The 21,985-nt window shown below is 34.7% G+C and overlaps 1 protein-coding gene across 2 annotated transcripts in view; it reads right to left on the bottom strand.

Annotated features, from left to right (window-relative positions):
- LOC111159173 (diaphanous related formin 2) overlaps window positions 1-21,985 on the bottom strand; it is a 1,005,724-nt gene that overhangs the window by 346,276 nt on the left and 637,463 nt on the right. For both annotated transcript variants that reach the window (XM_022521608.1, XM_022521609.1), the window contains one exon: window positions 10,684-10,808. In XM_022521608.1, coding sequence (XP_022377316.1) covers window positions 10,684-10,808 — 125 coding nt within the window. The remainder of the gene's footprint in view (window positions 1-10,683; window positions 10,809-21,985) is intronic.

Raw genomic sequence — 21,985 nt, 5'->3', positions numbered from 1 at the left:
CCCTTCATCGTGTTTACCCTTATTTGTGTGTGTGTGTGTGTGTGTATATATACATATATATATATATGTTTTTCTTTCTTTAAAATTGTGGGAGGTAGTTTCTTCTAAGAGACCAAAATACACCCCAAATCAAGTAGGTGGCTCTGTTCTATTCACCAGTCTAGTATATACACATTATTTTTTATTTTTTAATTTTAGTTTATTTTCCCCCCTTCTCTCTCTGGTTTTGGACCTCTTCTAATTTGGTTAGCATACTATTTTCTGGGGTCTTTGCCACCCTTTTAGTATTTTATTCTCTCATTCATATATTCTGGCCAACAGACACATGAAAAAGTGCTCCACATCGCTTGGCATCAGGGGAATACAAATCAAAACCACAATGAGATACCACCTCACACCAGTCAGAATGGCTAAAATTAACAAGTCAGGGAACAACGGATGTTGGGGAGGATGTGGATAAAGAAGAACCCTCCCACACTGTTGGTGGGAATTCAAGCTGGTGCAGCCATTCTGGAAAACAACATGGAGGTTCCTCAAATAGTTAAAAATAGAGCTACCCTACGACCCAGCAATCACACTACTGGATATTTACCCTAAAGATACAAATGTAGTGATCCGAAGGGACACGTGCACCCGAATGTTTTATAGTAGCAATGTCCACAGCAGCCAAACTAGGGAAAAATCCTAGATGTGCATCAGCAGATGGATGGATAAAGAAGATGTGAGATATATATATATATATATATATATATATATATATATATATATATGCTGATATACACGCAATGGAATACTATGCAGCTATCAAAAGAAATGAAATCTTGCCATTTGCAGTGACGTGGATAGAACTAGAGGGTATTATGCTGAGCGAAATAAGTCAATCAGAGAAAGACATTTATCTTATGATTTCCCTGACATGAGGAATTTGAAAGGCAGAGTGGGGGTTTGGGGCTAGGAAAGGAAAAAATGAAACAAGATGGGATTGGGAGGGAGACAAACAGTAAGAAACTCTTAATCTTACAAAATGAAGTGAGGGTTGCTGGGGGGAGGTGGGTGTGGATAGCATGGTTGGTTATGGACATTGGGGAGGGTATGTGATATGGTTAGTGCTGTGAAGTGTGTAAGCCTGATGATTCACAAACCTGTACTCCTGGGGCAAATAATACATTATATTTTAATAGAAACTATTTTTTTAAAAAACGCCCTGGTTTTAAAAAACCAACTCTGCCACCAAGTCGCTCCAATTAATTATTTTTTTAACATGCAATGTGAATTTTAGATATCTAATTGAATTATGTGGGAATCACTGAAAGGAAATAAAGGGTAGATTTTGTTTTTAAATATAAAAATGTCTGTAATATGTAGTTTATCCCCTCGAATCTTAAATTTAGATCCTCCTTCAAGCCCATCCTAGAATACAATCTCCTTTGGGTGAGTTCCTGGAATGCAAAAATCATTTTAATATTTATCTAATCAGACATAATGGGTGGGACTTTTGGAGGGTTTATTTAAATAAGACATTAAATGAATTTTAAAGTCTAACAGCATCACAATTTGGATGATCTGAGAGTATGTAGTATTTTTAACAACCACTTCTATAAAATACTCAATATTCTTGAGGTAAAATATTAGCAGAGAGCAAATCATGTATTTATTTATTCACCAGACATATTGAGCCCTAGTATGTGCCAGGCAACTGTAGTACAAAAGATGATTATTAGAAAACCCAACACAGTAAACTTATGCACACAGAGAGCTTGTATATCAGCAGGAGTTCAATCTTATCTCCTCTATGAAGCTGATCAAAACAATTTCATTTACTTGGTTAACTTTTAGTGCATTTATAACCAATACCACATAACTAAACTTTATAAAACACTAAGCTTTTAGTGACTTCTCACAGATGTGCTCTCAACGAAATGTTAAGCTTCTTCGGAGCAGAGAGAATATTTTTTACTTCATTTCTATGCTTCAGTTCAGTAGTACCTACTATACTACTAGGTTCTGCAGTAGCTGCTTAATATATGCTCACTAAACCTAGGGAATTGTTGGTAAAGCCAGTTCTTAATTGTCTATGCTAAGGGAGATAGTTAATGGAAAATAAAGGATAATATACAAGTAATTTCCATCTGGCTTTGGAATGTATTTCCATACTTAACTTTGAATCACTTGCTTGGGTTGAGAACACATTTCCAACAAAATAATGAAGTTACCATGTTAATTTCCAAGTGTAGTTAAAGCCAAAATGCTGTCTCACTGACCAAAAAGAGGAGAAGGAATACTGAAAATACTATTGTATTTTCAGTCTAAGGTATACTCATTAAACAATGAAATCATCTTTTATTGTTTGTTATAGTCTCACCTCTATCAATTGTATTACCTCTCTGACTATATCCCTTTTTTTTAAAAATTTTATTTATTTGACAGAGAGAGATCACAAGAAGGCAGAGAGGCAGGCAGTAGGACAGAGGGAAGAAGGCTCCCAGCTGAGCAGAGACACCCTCCCCGCCACCGATGCAGGGCTCAATCCCAAGACCCTGAGATCATCACCTGAACTGAAGATAGACGCTTAACCTACTGAGCCACCCAGGCGCCCCTACATTTCTTCTTGAAAGCAGGAAATACATTTTAATCTTACTTGCTAAGTACCCTAGCATTTAATGTGTCATCTTTCATGGAGTATTCAAGTATCTTCAAATTCCATTTGTTATTTCTTTCTCTCTTCTACCAGTGTGAAAAACATAGAGATTTATTTAATACCTAATATCTGGATACCCTCGGAATAGCATAAGCATACTACTTCCTCCATAGTCATTCACTACATTTTAAAGAATGTACCTGGTCTTCAGTTTTTTTTAAAAAAGGAATTTAGAACTTAGATTAAAAACAAAAAAAAAGATAAAATTAAGTTGGACAAAAGCAGACCATGTTTCTAGATAAAGATTTTCCCTGGGGGGAAATACTTTATTTCTCATTTGTGAGGTTTAGGGCAGAATGATAAATTATACCTTATGTATGCTTTTTCCATTTTACAAAGCATAAATCATAAGATAAGTGTCAAAGTCATTATACCTAGTCCTAATAACAACATATGCAAGGTAGGCAAGGCAATTATTACTGTTTCCGTTTTATAAATGGGACAACAGAAGATTTTTCCTAAGTTTGCAAAGACTAAAACCAGAATTTAGGTCTATTGTTACTCAGTCAAAGTGTCTTTTAATTCAAATGGATGAATAAAAACGCTTTGCATTTGTATAGAACATTAAAATTTGAAGGTACTTTTATATATATGGTGCAAATAGAATGGGCAGAGTATTTCTCAACAGTGTGTAAAATAGAATAGGATCTCTTTAGGTTTCAAATCAGTCCCATGATAAAAGAATCTAGAGATCAGTAATTGAACAGATTTTCTGTGCATAAATTTGATAATGCCTTAGTAGCCCTGAAAAAGACATTTACTAAATGTTTGCTTTTGATGAGGTACAGAGGGGTTGATACCTTCACCCCTCAGAACCATTTTCAACTGTTACTCATGACATTTTTTTACCCAAACATCAATTGGTGACTATATCATATTCCTCTTCTCACTGATGATTTTGGAAAGCTTTTCTATAGTTCTTTTGTTAATTTTTCATTGATTTTCCATTCTCATCAAAATTCAATTGGGTAATTTCAGTGATGTTGGTCACATATTTCTTTATCTTTCTAACTTCACTAATGAATTAGAACAATGAAATTGGTTATTCTCCTTTTTTACCTTTGTAACACATAATTACTAAACACACTGACTTATTTTTTTTTCTTGCATGTTTTTTAGTAGTCATGTTATAAAGCTAATTCATCTCCTATATATTGAAGTTTAAAAGCAGTAGAAAAGAGCTGGAAATATTCAATGAAAACCTAAGTTTACTTGCTGTAATTTTCATAAACTCTATCTCAAACTGATCCTAATTATAAATAACTAAATAGATTTCTATTATAGGTAAAGACACTGATATATTTTTCTACATTATAAAAATAGTACATGATTGAGAGTTTACTACAGGAGTATATTACTTGAATAGTTATACTAATATCACTTTAATTGTCTATAAACTGCATATTCAACACACTATACATGCCTTTCTTAAATGAAAATAAAGTTTTAGTAAATTTTAAATCAAAGCAAAAGGAAATGAACTCATAGATTCATGCTATGATACCCAATTTATGCTCTTGTAAATACCAAAATGGCTTTAAATTATATATATATGTATATATATATATATATATATATATATATGTGTGTGTGTGTGTATGTGTGTGTATAAACACATTTGTATGTTACCTGTTATTTAGTACAATGCACATCCAAAAAACATAACTATATTGGGTTATTTATTTTTTAAGCTTTTAAAAAAAAACCATCATCCCTGCTCAATGTTAATAAATCTTACAGAAAAACTTGTAATCTCTTAAAACTTAGCTTCTGGTGGGAATAATGAGAATTTGTCAGATTGGGGGGGTACATTAACTCTTTCAAACAAAATCTATCCCATTTTATGTTCTGAAAAGATGGTTTTCCCAGATTAGTCTCTAGTGGCCTAAAAGGATTTATGCATCCTTTAAACTGAGCAGTATATTCTCTTCTCACCATTAGCATCATGAACCAAGTGTCTATCAATTCCCTAAACAAAGTTTGAAATAGATAGCTCATAGTCTAGGTAAATTTGGGCTGAAGTTCAAACAAGCAAGACTGTTCTAATAGAAAACTTTTGTCCTGACAGATCCTAAAAAACACCTGCTCCATTCAGAAAGTTTCTTAAAATGTGACTTCCATCTAAGAGATAATTCTTAATATCTTCATTTTAAATTAAAACATAACAAAGGAGTAATATTTGAAACATTTTAGACTCTGTTCTTTTGTCAAACTGAAGTTATGACAGGATAAGAAGCTAATGCTTTCTATTTACTTGTAGAACATTTATTAAGATAACTTTCTACAATGCATTGTGCCAGGTTTATTGCAGAGTACTCAAAAGTGAGTAAGAATCTATATCTCAAAAGACTTAATAACCCAGTGTGCAAAACAGACATGCATATAAGCAGAGAGTAAGTAAGCTAGCAAGTATAATAATCAGAGTCTTAAGATGTTATGAGAATGCAGGGATAGGGAAATTTTTTTTTTTATTGCAATGATTAAGGAAGGCTTTTTAGAGAAGATGGTATAAGTGAGCAGCTAATTTTTAACTTACTTTACAAACCTTCCCAAAAGAAAATTTCTCCCATTTGAGGGAGACTGGAAAGGAAACAATAAATAGTTCCACAGTGAACAAATGTAGAGTTTATCTCAGATTTATAAAGTTTTCTGATTCCAGGGCTACACAATATCATGGCTATGAGCACAAGGTTTAGAGTCTGAAAAATCAAGATTTGAATCCTGCCTCTCATTAACTAGACTTACTATGTGTGTGATCCCACACATGTGGTTCAATCTTTGAACCTCTGTAGACTCAATCTTTAGATATTTTAAAGTGGTTTTAATAGTAGTACCTACCTCATAAGATTGCTTTGGACATTACTTGAGATTTTTTGTGTATGAGTGTGTGTGTGTCTGTGTGTGTGTGTACATATTTGTGTGTATATTCCTAGCACTGTGACTGGCACATGACATTCCCTAAACAGTTTGCTATTATTACTATTTTATTATCACTTTTACTTTTATTATTATATTTGATTATACTTTCTATTTCAAATCAAGGCACAAATAATTAAAAGACTTGATACTATTATGAAGAGTGTGTATTTCAAAGAATGGTAACTATCTTCCTTTTTTCAAAAGGCAGTTATTTTCCCTACGTGGTTTCCTAAAACAATTTGCTTTTCAGTGTATGCATTATCTCCATTACTGACCACGTTCATTTGTTGGTTGGTTGGTTGGTTGGTTGATTTAATCCTGGACCCTCTCTCCCTGAGCGGTCTCATAAAAAAGTTTGCTTTGTTGCTTTGAACTTCCTAATTTTCTGAGTTTGAGACCAGCAGGCAATTTGGAGGTAATGAAAGAGTCAGATCCAGTGAAATTCCCTCCAGCCTAGTCTAAAGTTCTCCATTTTTCTTCAGGAGCTAGAAAACAGTCTGGATTACTATATCCATATGAAAAAAGTGGGGAGGAGTTAGCTTTTGATGTTTCTTTTTGTTTTTGTTTTGGTGATTACACAGCATTTACTTCACAAAGTGTGAATCATTATCTCACTAAAACCTGTTACTGGCATGTTTTCAAATGTGATTAACATTACTGTGGTTGAATAATAACTGTGGATTTTTTTTTCATCTTGAAAAAAGTCTCTTACTAAAGAAGGTGGAATAAAATTTTTAACTACTTCAAAAGACTTTCCTTCCTACTATGGGGAAATCCTGGGAGTGGATAGTTGACAGGTGTTAATGTGATTAACATTCTGTTAGCTCTTCTTGTCAACTTGTTAAAGGTGCCCTGCTGCTGAGTCACACTCCCTGCCCTCCAGTTGGTGAAATGATTTATCCAGCAGTCAATCAAAAAGCTAAGCTGATTTTGGGCAATAGACAGCACCGTCATTGACAAAATCTATGTGAGTAAATGTGGTAAGAAATTTGTCAACAGGATATAAGCAGTAAGGTCAACATTGTTGTTAATATGCTTTTTAGACAGTTTAAGATGTGAAGAATAAATCACAACACATATTTAAAAGTCTAAGAAGCCCTCTTTTAAGAATGGTGTTCTTTCCTGTCAGAAAAAGCAAGGAGCAGTAAGTAAAAGTGATGCTTTGTTTTAAAAAAAGGCAAGAAAGACTCTTGTGCAGTCACACCACTGGTCAAGAAGAAAAAAACAAATGCAAAAATTGGAACCCACAAATAATGTCAAATCAGAGAACAGTCCTAAGGATTGGTTAGCAGTCCATTCACAGTGTTCCCTCTCATCTCTTTTTAGTATGGGCTATTTTTCAAACCTCTGAGAATGTGATTTCAGGTGTGATTCTGAACCTCACCCCACCATTATTAGCAATAGGAGCCAAACACACACGTAGAGTATATAATTTCTTGTAACCTTCAAAGAGAAAAAGAGAAGCCTCTAGAAATTAATGAATTAAAACCAACAGGGCTGACAAACCATAAGTGACTCTTAATCTCACAAAACAAACTGAGGGTTGCTGGGGGGGGGGGGGTTGGGAGAAGGGGGGTGGGGTTATCGACATTGGGGAGGGTATGTGCTATGGTGAGTGCTGTGAAGTGTGTAAACCTGGCGATTCACAGACCTGTACCCCTGGGGATAAAAATATATGTTTATTAAAAAAAAAACAAAAACCAAACAGGGCTATTACAAATAACTTCATGAGCTGTTGAAGTTATTCTGACACTATTCAAGCTTAAAACAATGAAACAGGCATAATGGTGGTCAGTTTTAGCATCAGATATGGAAAATACTCCTCATTTAATAAATAAGAACATTTTTGAAAAGTTCAAATATATAAAGTTAGGAATGTCTAATACAGAGGAAACATTCAATAAATGAGAATATTACCATTTTTAAACTTAGTAAAAAAGAATATAGATTCTATTTTAATTCACTGCACAAGTGAACTACAACTTCCAATATTATAATAAGCATAAGCCCATGAAGAATACCAAGAACTTTGCTTTTTTAAAAAATCAGGGTAATAGCAATAACTTCCCTACATGGTTATTTAGGTTTTTGAACAATGTGCATTTCTATATATATATATATATATATATATATATATATATATATAGTGGTGTTATATCCATAATAGATCATCCCCTTTGATCCTAAAACCTCCCTACTTGCTAGATTTATAAGACAATTTCCCCACATTTCCCTCTGTTTCGTTTCCTTATAAAATCAGTTTTGTTTACTCTTTCCATCTAATTTTTTGAGTCAGAAAAACCAAAATATTGGATAGAGAAAGGGAGACAGAGGTGATAAGGTTCCTTCTAAAGCTATTGGCTATTTTTTAGGATGCAGAAATTAGCCTGAGCCACTCCATTCATAGAAGAGGTTTTATTCTTTTTTTTTTTTTTTTTAACTTCCTTGGTTAATTTTTTTTTGACATTTCCTTTAAAAAGTTTTGGATTATCCTTTCTAAATCTGATTATATTTTACATGCATGCACTAGAAAGGTGGTGATTTAATGTTATTGAAGTTCCTGAGATTTTTTTTAAAAAAGATTTTATTTATTTATTTGACAGACAGAGATCACAAGTAGGCAGAGAGGCAGGCAGAGAGAGAGAGGGAGGCAGGCAGAGAGAGAGAGGGAAGCAGGCTCCCTGCTGAGCAGAGAGCCCCATGTGGGGCTGGATACCAAGACTCTGGAATCATGACCTGAGCCGAAGGCAGACACTTAACTACTGAGCCACCCAGGTGCCCTACAGCATCCTTTCTTAATTAAAATATCCTTCTCTTACAGAAGTGCCAGAAGAGTACAAAAATATTAACTAAGCAACAGAATTCACATAACATATATACATACAAAGATCATGTATATTGTTTGTCATTTTCTAGATTAAAACTCTCAATGGGTGCCTATGGAGTCTTCCATAGCAAGAATAATTTGAGCAACAGTTCTATCATCGTAGCTCATTAATTCGGACTTTTTATTTTATTATTTTTAAAATATTTTATTTATTTATTTGACAGAGAGAGACAACGAGAGAGGGAACACAAGCAAGGGGAATGGGAGAGGGAGAAGCGGGCTTCCCGCTGAGCAGGAATCCTGATGTAGGGGCTATCCCAGGGTCCTGGGATCATGACCTGAGCCTAAGGCAGATGCCTAAGGACTGAACCACCCAGGCGCCCCTAACCTGGAGTTTTTAACCAACTCAACTTAATATTCTAAACTTTTTACCTAAAATAAATTGCTGTGCATTTTTTTTTTTCAAAAATAGTATGATATGCAAAGTAAGAGCCCCATACATTTTAATATCATTTGCAATCCCCTTGTGGACAAACAGTCACACTTTAGTGCCACTTAAATGAAGAATAACCATTCATCTGTAACATACAGATACAGAAGGCTCTGGATTTTCATTTTAAAGTGCTTAATTACCTGCATAAAGACAGAAATAAAATAAAGAGTCTAGGCCAAGTTCATGAGTCTGAAATTACTTTTTTTTTTTAAATAAATGAGCAACAAAGCCTCCTTAATGCTGTTATGTGGCCATAAGCCAATCAAAGAAGAAAATGTTAAAAAGAACAAGAGGATCAGGAATTAAATTCAAATATATGAGGCAAGAACCAAAATCAAAAGCTGAAAGATGTGGTGGTGTTTTCAGCCACAAGACAATATGACATATTAGCAAGGAAAATCTAATCAAAGTTAAATCATAAAGTTAAATCTTCACATTAAGTATCCTGATAAGGGAAGTTATACAATCCAAGGTTATTTTTGAGGATTTCCTGCCTCTAGTCACCCACAAACTTATGTTTCCAGTATTCCTATCTATTAAAGTACTCGGCATCACTAACGGACCACATAAAACACAGTATTAATTCATGAACCCAAAGCCTTAGAATGGAAAACCATTTTTCACATAAATCTAAATTGCCATTCTCAAGTAATTTGAGTTAAGTACCGTAATTTCTAAGTTTGGCAGGAAAGTAAGCATATCACAGAAGAAAAAGGCAATAGATTTAACCTTGAAACAAGGTGACTTCCATATAGTTGTTGAAGAATTTGCTTATTATCAGATAAAGAATTTACAGTATTTAATCCCTTCCAGAGGTATAAAATGGTGATCAATCAGCAATTCAAGATGTTTATTTAAACCTAGAGGAGGAGGATATGGCTTTAACTTCTGAAAACCAAAATAGAAAAAAAAAACAACAACCCAGCTCTAATGTAGTTTATCTTCAGATGCTAGATTTAACATTAAATAATTCAATCTAAATGCTATTTCTCAAGTTCTTCTTTCATATGTTTCTGTTTTATCAGAATGTACTGTATATAAAATAGGGGCTTAAAGGTATCTATTTAGAAGGAAATGCTTAATGTTATATAGATAGCTTCTATAATTTATTTAAATACATAATCTCCTCATCAATTCATCTATCCATCCATCCATCCAGGCATTCATTTTACCTATCCTTCTCAATCCTTTCAGTCTTCTGATATTAGTCATTTTCTGAATTGTCCTTTAATATTCATGTGTGCCCTCAGGAAATACCTGTACACATGCAAAGAGGAAAAAATTAGTGCCTGACCAAAAAATCTTATGGTGATCATTTCCTTTAACCAACTGGTTACGTAAGGGGATCGTTTGTTTTGTTTTTGGTTTAATCAAGCCTTATAAGACTTACCTTGCATATTTAGTGGACCTTTAAATGAAATGCTTCTTTGAGAAATGGCCTTTTTTTTCCTCATATAATTGTTTCCTTGCCTACTCTACCCGGTTCCAAACACTGTCAACTAAAATTTATGCTGCTGATATAAAAACAGCCTATACACAAACTCACCCAGACAGCCTGAATAGACTGGTAAGTTTAGAACCACACAGTAAATACACATGTGTGTGCACTTGCGCGCGCGCGCATGCGCACACACACACACACACACACACACACACACAGGCAGAGAGAGAGAGAGAGAGAGACAGAGATTGAGAGAGAAAGAGAGAGAAACTAATAAACAAAATGCTTAAATAAATAAAGGATATTGTCATCTTCTCCACAAACTTATCATGTTGATTTTCTGTTTCGGGGAATTTCTTGATGTCACGTTCCAGATTAATAATTTGTTGTTCCATTGCTGTAAGGTTGCTCTTGAGAATTTGAGCTGAAACTGAAGAACAATGTGCAAAGTATTTAGAGTATTTTACCAACTATTCCATAAAACAACTAAAAGAAAACAGTATCATTTATTTTCTAATGTGCAGAATAGTTCCACGAAGTCAACTCACATTTTTCTGAATTACTGCTCTTGACGATGCTACTCTCCATGACATCAGTGAAAATGTGTAATATAATATACCAAATAATCATGTTTAATAAGAGAATGTCACCATTTTATTCAGCCATTAGTTCAAATGAAGCCATTTCTATTTAAATTTATTGATGGAATTCCTAATATTTCATTCTTTAAAATCTAATTTGAAGATTAAAGAGAAACCAAGGTTCAAAGAGATCTTACTTTGTTGATACATGTTCTTGGCTATATAAATGATATAAACTATAAAAAGGGTTCGAATATTTTTCTTTTGTTGAAACATCCTGATTTTTATAAACCAACATCTATGATAAAAGTTCTTATCCTTAGTACTTTTCATATGCATAGAGATGTGAAAGTTACTGTTGATACATAAAGAGAATTTAGAGCAAACCCCAGAAATACATATGCACATACATACCAACAAAGCTTCAGTGTGCCCTCAAACACTATCATTAATTGCTTTAATTACCCCTAACATTATCTGTACTTTTTTCTCTCTGCATTGACAACCAATAATTTTAAAAACTGTATTCAAACTGCTCCTAAATACATGCACATTTTCCAGATTTCTTATGATGCCCTCTCTTAGCAGAGGTACTTTTTATCTTAAACTATTTTATAGATACTCTATGAATGAATGACTGCCAACTACAAATGAAGGCAATTCTATCAATATCAATGCATTTGGCAGATTCTAGTTGAAAAGACAAGGTTAAGTATTAGAATTTAGTAGGTTAGACTGTGACACTGATTTTTAAATCCAGGCTCTGAAACACTGTTCTTTTCATTAAAGGACTGTGAAACAGAAAGAGAGAACTATTATAATTCTTTTTTTATTTTTTAAGTAAATTTTGTTCTCATACAGAGGCATATCAGAATTGCAATGAAAAATTTAAGAGGCTGACAAAATCAACCTCCTGGCAAGTTTTAGCCAGACTCTTCTGACACAAATTCATCACATTGACACCCACACTTTTATAACTCAAGAAGGAGAAATTGCCTTAAATATACATGGAAGTTCAGAGACTGAAAATCAAACACCAACACTAAAGACAATTTTTTTCTATTAATCTGTCAATTCAAATAACACTTTCCAATTAACTTCCACTTGTTGAGCTCTGACAAGCTTCAAAATGATTCTTTATCAGAGAAGTCTGCCAAAAATTTACTAATGGCTCGACAGTCATTGCTTGCTTTAAAGGATGAGTTGTTCGCTGTGCAGGAAATTATTTACTCTTGCTTTCTTTTTTCTTTTTTCAGATTTTATTTATTTATTTGACAGAGATCACAAGTAGGCAGAGAGGCAGGCAGAGAGAGAGGAAGGGAAGCAGGCTCCCTGCTGAGCAGAGAGCCCAAGGCGGGGCTTGATCCCAGAACCCTGGGATCAGGACCTGAGCTGAAGGCAGAGGCTTTAACCCACTGAGCCACCCAGGCAACCTCCTCTTGCTTTCAAACTGATTTTTTTCACTTGCATTTTTCCAGCTGAGTCTCAAAAATTACTCAAAAGGTATGTTCTCTTCTTGTGCCTGACTGAAAAATTTTGAAGGTATGAAATTCACAACTTGTTATGTCATGTAGGTTACATAAAAGTAATAAACTCATAACATTCTGTAATAAACAAAATGTGCCCAAAGGCCAGGTTTAGGTCACATTAGAAGAAATGGTAATTCCAGTAGTAAAAATGGGATGGTGACAATGATTCATCTTCTGATTGTTCAATACAGAAATAGCCTAAGCAAGTACTATGCACATAAAAGTCTAGATATCTCAAATAACAAGAGACAATATTTTTAATCAAGTTGAATTCTGAATAAAGCACTATTTGCTAGACATCTGTCCTCCTCAATTTCACATGTCATATCCTAAATCCTCTAAAAGTCTCTCCAGAATTCTAGTCCAAATTCTCTAACATTTATAGGCACTTTTGTTTGTTCAAGTGATCTTCCACAGATCATCTTCCACTTTGATTATAATTTTTGTTTTGTGCACATAAACACAGAGCCTCCATTATAAAACCTCAACCTACATAATGAAAGTATCTATATCTAATACTTTGCTTATACCTCTGCATTTGTCATAAATAAAACTCAACAAATGTTAGCTGAATATGCATATTTCAAAAAGTTTTGGTTCACACTTAAATTTATGCCTACTTTTTCAGTTTCTTTTTAAAATTTGTTTTTATCTAAATTCCAGTTAGCTAACGTACAGTGTAATATTATTTTCAGGTGTACAATATAGTCATTCCACACTCTGATAAAACACATAGTGCTTCTCACCACAAGTGCACCCCCTAATCCCCATCACCTATTTAACCCATCAGATTGCTCCCTATAGTTAAGTGTCTTATTTCTGGCTTTGTTTCTTTCTTTTCTTTCTCTTTGCTTATTTGTTTTGTTTTCTGGCTCGAACCCTAATCCTGGCCATAACCATAACACCCTAACCCTAGATTTGAGAAGAAAAAAGACACACACACACACACACACACACACTAATACTCAGGCATAAAAAGAATGAAATCTTGCCATTTGCAATGACCTGAATGGAGCTAGGGAATATTATGCTAAGCGAAATAAGTCAGTCAGAGAAAGAAAAATACCATATGATTTCACTCATACGTCAAGTTTATGCCTACTTCTGCAAATGAATGTGCATACAGAAGTTAGATACAATCATGATTGGAAGTTACCGTATCAATTACTAGTGAGAATGGAAAAGAACCAGGAAGGTGAAATATGTCTAATAATATGTAAAGGTGCAGGGTTGCAGGAGATGCTTAGACAAACAGGAAAGTAAGGAACTGGGATAAGGAAGGGAAGGAAGGGACACCTTTGCTAGGCTCCTTTGTCTTTCCCTCTAGTAAATTAGTAATTTATGCCTAAACAAAAGAAAATAAAATATCAGAGATGTAATAATCCAAGGATTCTAGATCAGATGTAATTTCATGGTTACATTAAATGAACAACACAATTATTTAAAATGTATATCCTTTAATCGATGGAATTACAGTATCTTAGACTTACAAGTGAACTTAAAAGGGATTTGAACAAGCCTCTCAAATTTTAAAAACTTAGGTTATACAGTGTCATGGTCTACATTCCTAGAAAATAGCACCTAAGACAAAGCTTGCCTTATTAGGGGTGAAAGTGGGGTATAATCAGAGGGAAACGGGCATGAAGGAAAGGGGAAGAAAGTGAATATAAGGGAGTAAGTTACTGAACTGGCCATAGCTTTACAAAAATTACAGGTGGTTCTTAGAGTCCCAGATTGTCTCCATCAGGGCCAACTCCTGTTTCAGTAGCGTTAACTTCCCATTTCAAATGGGGAGCAAGATAAGTGGCCCAGGCTTGGAGGTGGGGAGTGGCCTGGAAAGAGATGCTCAGTGGGTCTACAGTGGTATATAAATTAGATCCAGAAAAAAAAAATTAGATCCAGAACAGAGGATTCATTATACCCTAAGTGACTTATTCCTTTGACAGTTGATATAATTAGAAAAATTTGTTTACTTATAATCAAAATCTGCCTACTTGATATCTTACCAATTGGTCTTCATGTTGCCTCATAACAACACTGATTAAGTCTATTCCCTATTTTAGGGGAAAGATGTCACTTGCATCATCTTCTTCTTCTTTATTTTTTTTTAAGATTTATTTGAGAGAGAGAGAATGAGTGGGAGCGGCAGAGGGAGAGTTAGAGGGAGAAAGAAACTCAAGCAGACTCTTTGCTGAGCACGGAGCCCAATGTGGGGCTTGATCTTACGACCCTGACCTGGTCACTTGCATCTTCTTAATCTGCCCAGGCTACAAAAACCCAAGTTCCTACAACTAGTCTTCCTAAGGTATAGGGGTTAGTTATTATTTGAACTCTTAAGTAATAACTAATATTCAGTGAGTACTTACTATGTGTATACTTTTTTTTTAAAGATTTTATTTATTTATTTGACAGAGATCACAAGTAGGCAGAGAGGCAGGCAGAGAGAGAGTGGGAAGCAGGTTCCCTACTGAGTGGAGAGGCTGATTCTGTGCTCGATCCCAGGACCCTGGGATCATGACCTGAGCTGAAGGCAGAGGATTTAACCCACTGAGCCACCCAAGCTCCCCTATGTGTAGACTTTATTCTAACTAGTTTTATGTATTAACTCATCTAATCCATACAAAAACTGTATGAGGTGTGTACTAAGCTTAAACAAGGCTATGATATGAGCCCAGTGATATCTTCTCAGGAAATTATAAATGTAAAGCAATGTCTCTAGGACCTAGAAGGCCAGAAACTTAAATTAAATCTGTGCCCATTGGTACATACCATGTCACTTAAATTACGGGATAGGCATGATCTTAGGCGTCAGATCCACTTAGGTTTTAATCTTTGCCATATCAAATACAAGTTGGGTTACCTTGAGCCAGTCTCTTATTCTCTCTGGGTTTTCATTTCCTGATTTGCAAAATGAAGATAATAATACCTTCCCTAAAGCTGGTTATTAAAGTAAAATGATTTGCTGAATATAAAGCTTCTATCTTTATACCTGGTACATACAGGTAATCTATAAATATTCATTTCATATTTCACTATTCTTCTCTCTTTTCCCTACCTTCCTGCAGACAAATTCCTACTATGTATGTGCCACCAAGAATTAAACAACAGTTTAGATATAATCTGAATAGCAACAATAAAAAAAGCAGTTATTTTGTAGTTGCTACCACACTATGGCCTGATTTAATATAATTCAATATATTTAATATAATATTTTATTAAATATCTTAATACATATAATAATAAAATAACAAATATTTTTATTAAATATTTATTAAATTTATTAAGTATAAAATATTTTTAAATATCTAATTTAATACAGTATTAATCTCCTTTCTAATCAAAAGGACTAAATATAGACTGTGTTTCCTGCTTGTAGGTTTTACAGGGTACATGGAATTTTAGGTCTGGGAACTAGTGACAATTATACTAATGAACACCCAATTTGTTAGAGATATTAGTAAGTTCCAAATTTAAAAAAAAAAATTCTGGAAATTAAAACCTGTGCAGTAGTCTGTATTCCTCTGCAACATTTACAAGATAGTTATTTTGGCTTTCTAGCATTTCTTTTCTTGCATAAAAGGTAACAGCGTTTTGTTTTTGTTTTGTTTAGGTTTATTTTGAGCATTAGAATTAACATGTGTTTACCTGCCTGCAGTACATTTGCTTCAGCCCTAAGAGTTGGGAGTCAGTGTTGATTATTTAACTATTTAATTAGGTCCCTAACTGGGACACCTGGGTGGCTCAGTCAGTTAAGCGTCTGTCTTCAGCTCAGGTCATGATCCCAGAGTCCTGGGATGGAGCCCCACATCGGGCTCCTCCCTCAGCAGGAAGACTGCTTTTCCTTCTGCCTGCTGTTCCCCCTGCTTGTGCTCTCTCTCTGTCAAATAAATAAAACCTTTAAAAAATAATTAGGTTCTAGCCTCCATGACTTCTAATATTGAGAAAGAGAGAAAGAGAAGGAGGGAAGGAGAGAGAGAATGTGTGTAGGGGGTTGAGGGGGAGAAAGGCAAGAGAGAATCTGAAATATTTTTACTGGATGTGGTGGGAGATGTAGAGTACTTAGAGTTCCAAGAACAATAAAATACCAGAGTGGGTTAGAAATGTTTGTCTCCTGCATCATCTCAGACTCAGGGTATATTTTTGTGCCTGCCATTATTTAGTTCACTAATATAAATTAGGGGATCTTTAATGACAGTGCAAACATTTTCTATCTGAGTAAATTTCCACTACAGGCATTTTCAATGACTGATTAGTCAGTCTGGTGGCACTTCAATTTTTTTCTCTCATTTCATTTTTTACTACTGAATTATTTTTATTACTGAATTATTTTTGCTACTGAATTACTGAATCTGAATTATAACACTAAAAAATTAAATTATATCTATCAAGTTCTTTATTATAGCTTCCTTCCTTGTACTCCATAAATAACATTTTAAGCTCAGTATACTCTCTTGAGTTATATGTAGGGAGAAACTTTCCCAGCAAATCTTATTTATCTACTTGCTTCAGTTGAAAAATATACATGGACTTTTTTCTTGGCTTCAAGCAAATATTTGAGAGTGTCTTGATCTTTACTCAAAACATTGTAAATGAGAGGTCTGCTCTAATTCATAGTTTTAATAAAAGTAAAGTATAAAACCAATATTTTAAGGGAGATTTTAAATGTAAAGACTCTTCAATTACATATTATATAAGAGAACTGATACACATTTAAGGGAAAGAAATCACAGTACTCTGCTGACATTCTCTATAGCATGTGCAGAATGTGTAATTTTATGTAAATATAAAAGCTTTTCTAGGAACTTGAGGATTTTTTTTCTCCAAATTAAATGTTTCTATTAATTTTACCCACTGACAAAGTGAGCACTTCTTACATCTTTGTTCTAAGAAAGGCCAAGTAAAAGTGTACTCTTGCAAGTCTATATGTGAATAGGCCCCAACATGATTATAAGCACCATAATTTTCCTTAACTGAATATATTTAGTTGAAGAATTATTATCCGCTGAGCAGCACAACATTAAAGTGACTCATCCAGAAAGCATATGTAAAAAAGAAAAGGACATTACAAGCAGCCTGAACAATAGGCACAGTTGTATTCTTCCTTAAGTGCATTTATAATAGTTTCACTTTATATGAAAATTATATTTACATGGATATTTACACGGAAATGAAGCAAATGTGTATATATAATAACTACAGCAAAAGCTCATTACTGTGGGCTTCTTAGGCTTTTAAAGAAAATAACTAGTAAATGGCACCCCAATAAAAAATTCCTATAATACAAAAATCAATTAGAAAATGACTCATTCTTAGGAGAAAAAAAAAAACTGTTACAAAGTCATCTTAACAGAAAATACAATTTAACTAGAATCCATATTAAATAAAATTTAAAAATATATGTCCCCAATATGTGTTCACAAAAACCATCACTTGCCCCTCTAATGTGTGCCCTTTAGGGATAAGGCGCGGTTTCTCCAAACTGGATTCATAATATGGCCTGAATAGATGCTGAGAACAGTGGGACTTCCCCAAGAATACATGAAAACTGCTTTAGAAACATAGTATGAGTGTTTAACTCTGAAAATCTCACTAAGCATGTTCCAGTGTCTGGGCTTATACATTTATACAAGTCCTCGGCCTGAATGCATTTTTTTAAACTAAAAAGATGGAGCCTTTTAACTAAAAGAACAAAAGAACTGCACACCGTACTACCTTACTACTAACTATGGAAGGTATGCTTAGAGGATAACTGGGGTAAAGAAGGATGAAGGGGAAGTCTCAAGCCCTCTCAATATTGATTTGCAATAAAAATTCTGTACCCTGACCACCAAACCATGAGCAGTGGACAGTCAAGCTACCCGTGAAGAATCACAGTTCTTTTACCTGCTGTCTTTCTCCAACTGTTATTCTGCCTGCAGCAAACAGCATGTGCAAATTTTTAAATCAAAGGCTAAAAAGCAAACTGAAATCTCCTACTCTTGCTGACAGTCTTAGCTCAAGGCCAGGATTGGGAAACACATATGCAAGCTGAAGCTTCTATTAAGCCATGCTGGATATAATCTTGTTGGAATAGTTTGTTCTCATCAGGAAGAATTTTTTTTCTAAGCTTTGTTGTTTTCCTTGCAATAAAAGATCCTTCACCCACCTGTGCCTCAAACTGGAATGATTTTAATGGGTCAAGTCAAGCCTTTATTGAGTTGAGTTTGGGCTATACTGAATTATCCTCCCGTAGGGATTTTATGTAAATGGCCAGAATGGTATTTCCCATAGAAAAGCTTGCCAGAACCTTCAAATGCTGACAAATCTTTTATGACAATCCTGTACTAATGTCTTCACTTGTTAGATCTATGTAATACATTCTTTTCTCACCTTGGAATTAGAACAGTGATGGTAAAAGGGAACCATGTCACAAGAGGCTACTTAATATTACAACAGGAGGTCTTAAAAATAAATCAGTAGAATTACAGAAAAATAAGGGCTATGGAGAATGTAGACTTGTTGCCTAAGACAAGAAAGCACAAAATCTTAAGAAATCTGAAATGACAAGACTGTAAAATTTGGAATTTTGAGTATAAGTTTGTATGTGTGTTTACTTTTGAGCTATAATAATTAATGTTACTGAAAAAGTCACAAAGACAAATACTTTTGGGAAACATCTACATTCAATATCACCAAAGTTCTGATAAATTGGGTGTGAGAAATGAGCACTGTTCATTTCACACCAAGACAACTACCTACTTCTTGCATAAGTATTCACAAATGATTTTATCTGAGCAACCATTTAATGGCTCTTGTACTAACAATGCCCTTACTACTAGTATATTTTATTCTTAATAAGGTATGAAAATATTATAAGGGTTGATAAGCCATTTGAATACCTTCTTCCACATGCTATCTGAAAAGAATTAAAAACACACAGATAGCACTGTCATAAAGTTATAATGCTATATTAAAAGAATGTTAGCCTTTTTGACTGTACTTCTTCTTCTTTTTTTTTTTTAAAGATTTTATTTATTTATTTGACAGACAGAGATCACAAGTAGGCAGAGAGGCAGGCAGAGAGAAAGGAGGAAGCAGACTCCCTGCTGAGCAGAGAGCCTGATGCGGGGCTCGATCCCAGGACACTGGGATCATGACCTGAGCCGAAGGCAGAGGCTTTAACCCACTGAGCCACCCAGGCGCCCCTTGACTGTACTTCTTGTGATTGTGGCCAGATTTTCCATGAACCGTGTTCATGAACTCATTAGGGAAATTAATGGGACTATATGATTTGATACAGATATTCTTGCAATTCACTGGGTTTTTCCAGAAGAAGTCTAATGAATCAAGTCCACAAGTGTGTACATACACAAAGCCATCAACTTTCAGTCAAACTGAATGCAGGTGGTCATGAAATCAGCATCAGTGCTGAAGTCATAATGCTGGACTCATTAGAATCCACTCCCCGATAGTGCTGCCTGGATTAGCAGTTTTGCTTGGTAGTATGGTTACCAGTCAGATAAAAGATGCTTGGAAGAGTATAGTAAATTCATGGTTACATTTTCTGTATTCATTTACTGACTATGGATACTAACAGGATTACTATATGGCCACAGATAAGAGACTGAAATGTAAACAAAGGCAATATAGGATATAATTGTATTAATTTTCTATATACCTCACCACTGAATCAGTCCATAAATACAGCAGGGTTTTATCATCTCATAAATTTCTTCACCTTAAATATTTTTGCTTAATAACCAAACAATGGATTAAAGGAGGACATGGGATTCTAGAGGTAGGTGGTTGTCTTCTAGAGTTGTGGGAAAGCACTGAAAGGCTGTGAGCAGGAGAAGCTGATGACATTTACATTAAAACAAAACAAAACAAAACAAAACTCTGGCAGCTACGTGGAAAATGGAGGGAGGTCAATAATGGAAAAGGGGATACAAGCTAGCAACCAATTATTATGGTCTAGACAGAAGATGATGGTGGCCTGGATTAGGGTGATGAAAGATGATTGTGGTACATATTTTAGAGGTAGTGCCGACTGGTCTTAGGGTGGATGAAATGTGAGAGGTAAGGAATAAGGAATTACTAAGAATGATTTCCAGGTTTCTGGCATGAATAACAGAAATGGAGACATTTAGAGATTTGTTGGGGAAAGATCAAGGGTTCAGCCTGAGACCTACTTAGCTTCAATTGCATAAACCATCGAAATTGAGATTATAATTAGGAGGTTGGGTATATGGGTTCCAAGTACAGAACAGGGGTCTGAACTGGATGTGTATAATAGAAAGGCATTTGCATACAGAGCCTACTTTAGAACAGTTACATTTTTTCATTACATTGTTACAATATAATTTAGTCTACATTTAGTTCACTGGTTGTATAAATCTAGGTAATAATTCCTGTATCCCTGACTTATTCCAAGTACAAATTACTTCTAAATGTTGGTTAATGTCATTTTCCTCTGGGCTACGGTTGTAATTTATTCCCATTTTCTCTCTTTACTCTGTTTTTCTGTGAGTTACTCCAAACTTGCACAAGTACCACCTTTATTCATATTAAGACCCCCCCCCCCCCCCGCAAATGTCTTGCTGTTATACTTCTCTTGAAACAAATGTTGCCAATAACAACTGCACAGCTAATTGCATTTGGAGGTGGGGGGAGTAAAGTATATCAAAGAGCTCCAGGCCTTCAAAGCACACAGCCATGAAAGTATCTATCAGAATTTCTCCAACAGAAGAGGAGAAATGTGAAAGACTCAACTGTGTTCCCTTAATATTGCACATAATTGGCACATTAACAGTGGTACAAGGGGAAGGGTTAAAGGTGATTTAGCCAATACAGCACAATGTAGGCTTTATCCTTCTCTGGTCCTTCTCTCCCATTGGCTCTACTTGGGATATTAACAGGAAACATGTCTTCTTCCTGGTTGTACTCCACAATCTTCTTTTAGGGTACATACATTTCTAGCTTTCACCATTGATCGCTTTTCTCTGAATGGTCATTGCAATTAATTGCTGAGATTTTATTAGTGAACTGCTCTTTTAAGGCCAACAATAATCCTTACCTGAATTTTAATCAGAGTGGAATAATATAATCACCACTCCTAAGTGTACTGAGTGGACAGGCATGCTGTACACATCTGCTTTAGTTCCCAAGTCAGTAATTCTATTGCTGCCTTGGATGTGATGAAGTCCATCTAGCAGCTCTACATTATATCTATATATTATTTCTTAAATGAATCTAGGTTTTTATCCATTTCAAAAGGTCCATTATCATCCCTCCGGTGAGCTAGCAAGTTACATTTGCAACTGTAATTTCTAGCCTTTAGTATTCTAAAATACCGGTTAACAGTTAGGGTCCTTTTGCCCAAGTCATTTTGCCAACTTGTACATGATTTGTTTATTGTCTTTGGAGTCAGTGATAGATAAGAAAACTCAAATAAGAAATTTATCCAGGGAGAAGTAGCAGGCTGAGACTACTTCAGGTAGCGGGAGATCAGCTAGATA

The sequence above is a fragment of the Enhydra lutris genome, unplaced genomic scaffold, assembly GCF_002288905.1.
Source record: "Enhydra lutris kenyoni isolate GAN:26980312 unplaced genomic scaffold, ASM228890v2 scaffoldscaffold67, whole genome shotgun sequence".
Classification (NCBI taxonomy): Eukaryota; Metazoa; Chordata; class Mammalia; order Carnivora; family Mustelidae; genus Enhydra; species Enhydra lutris.
This window is presented reverse-complemented; position numbering and strand designations above follow the sequence as displayed.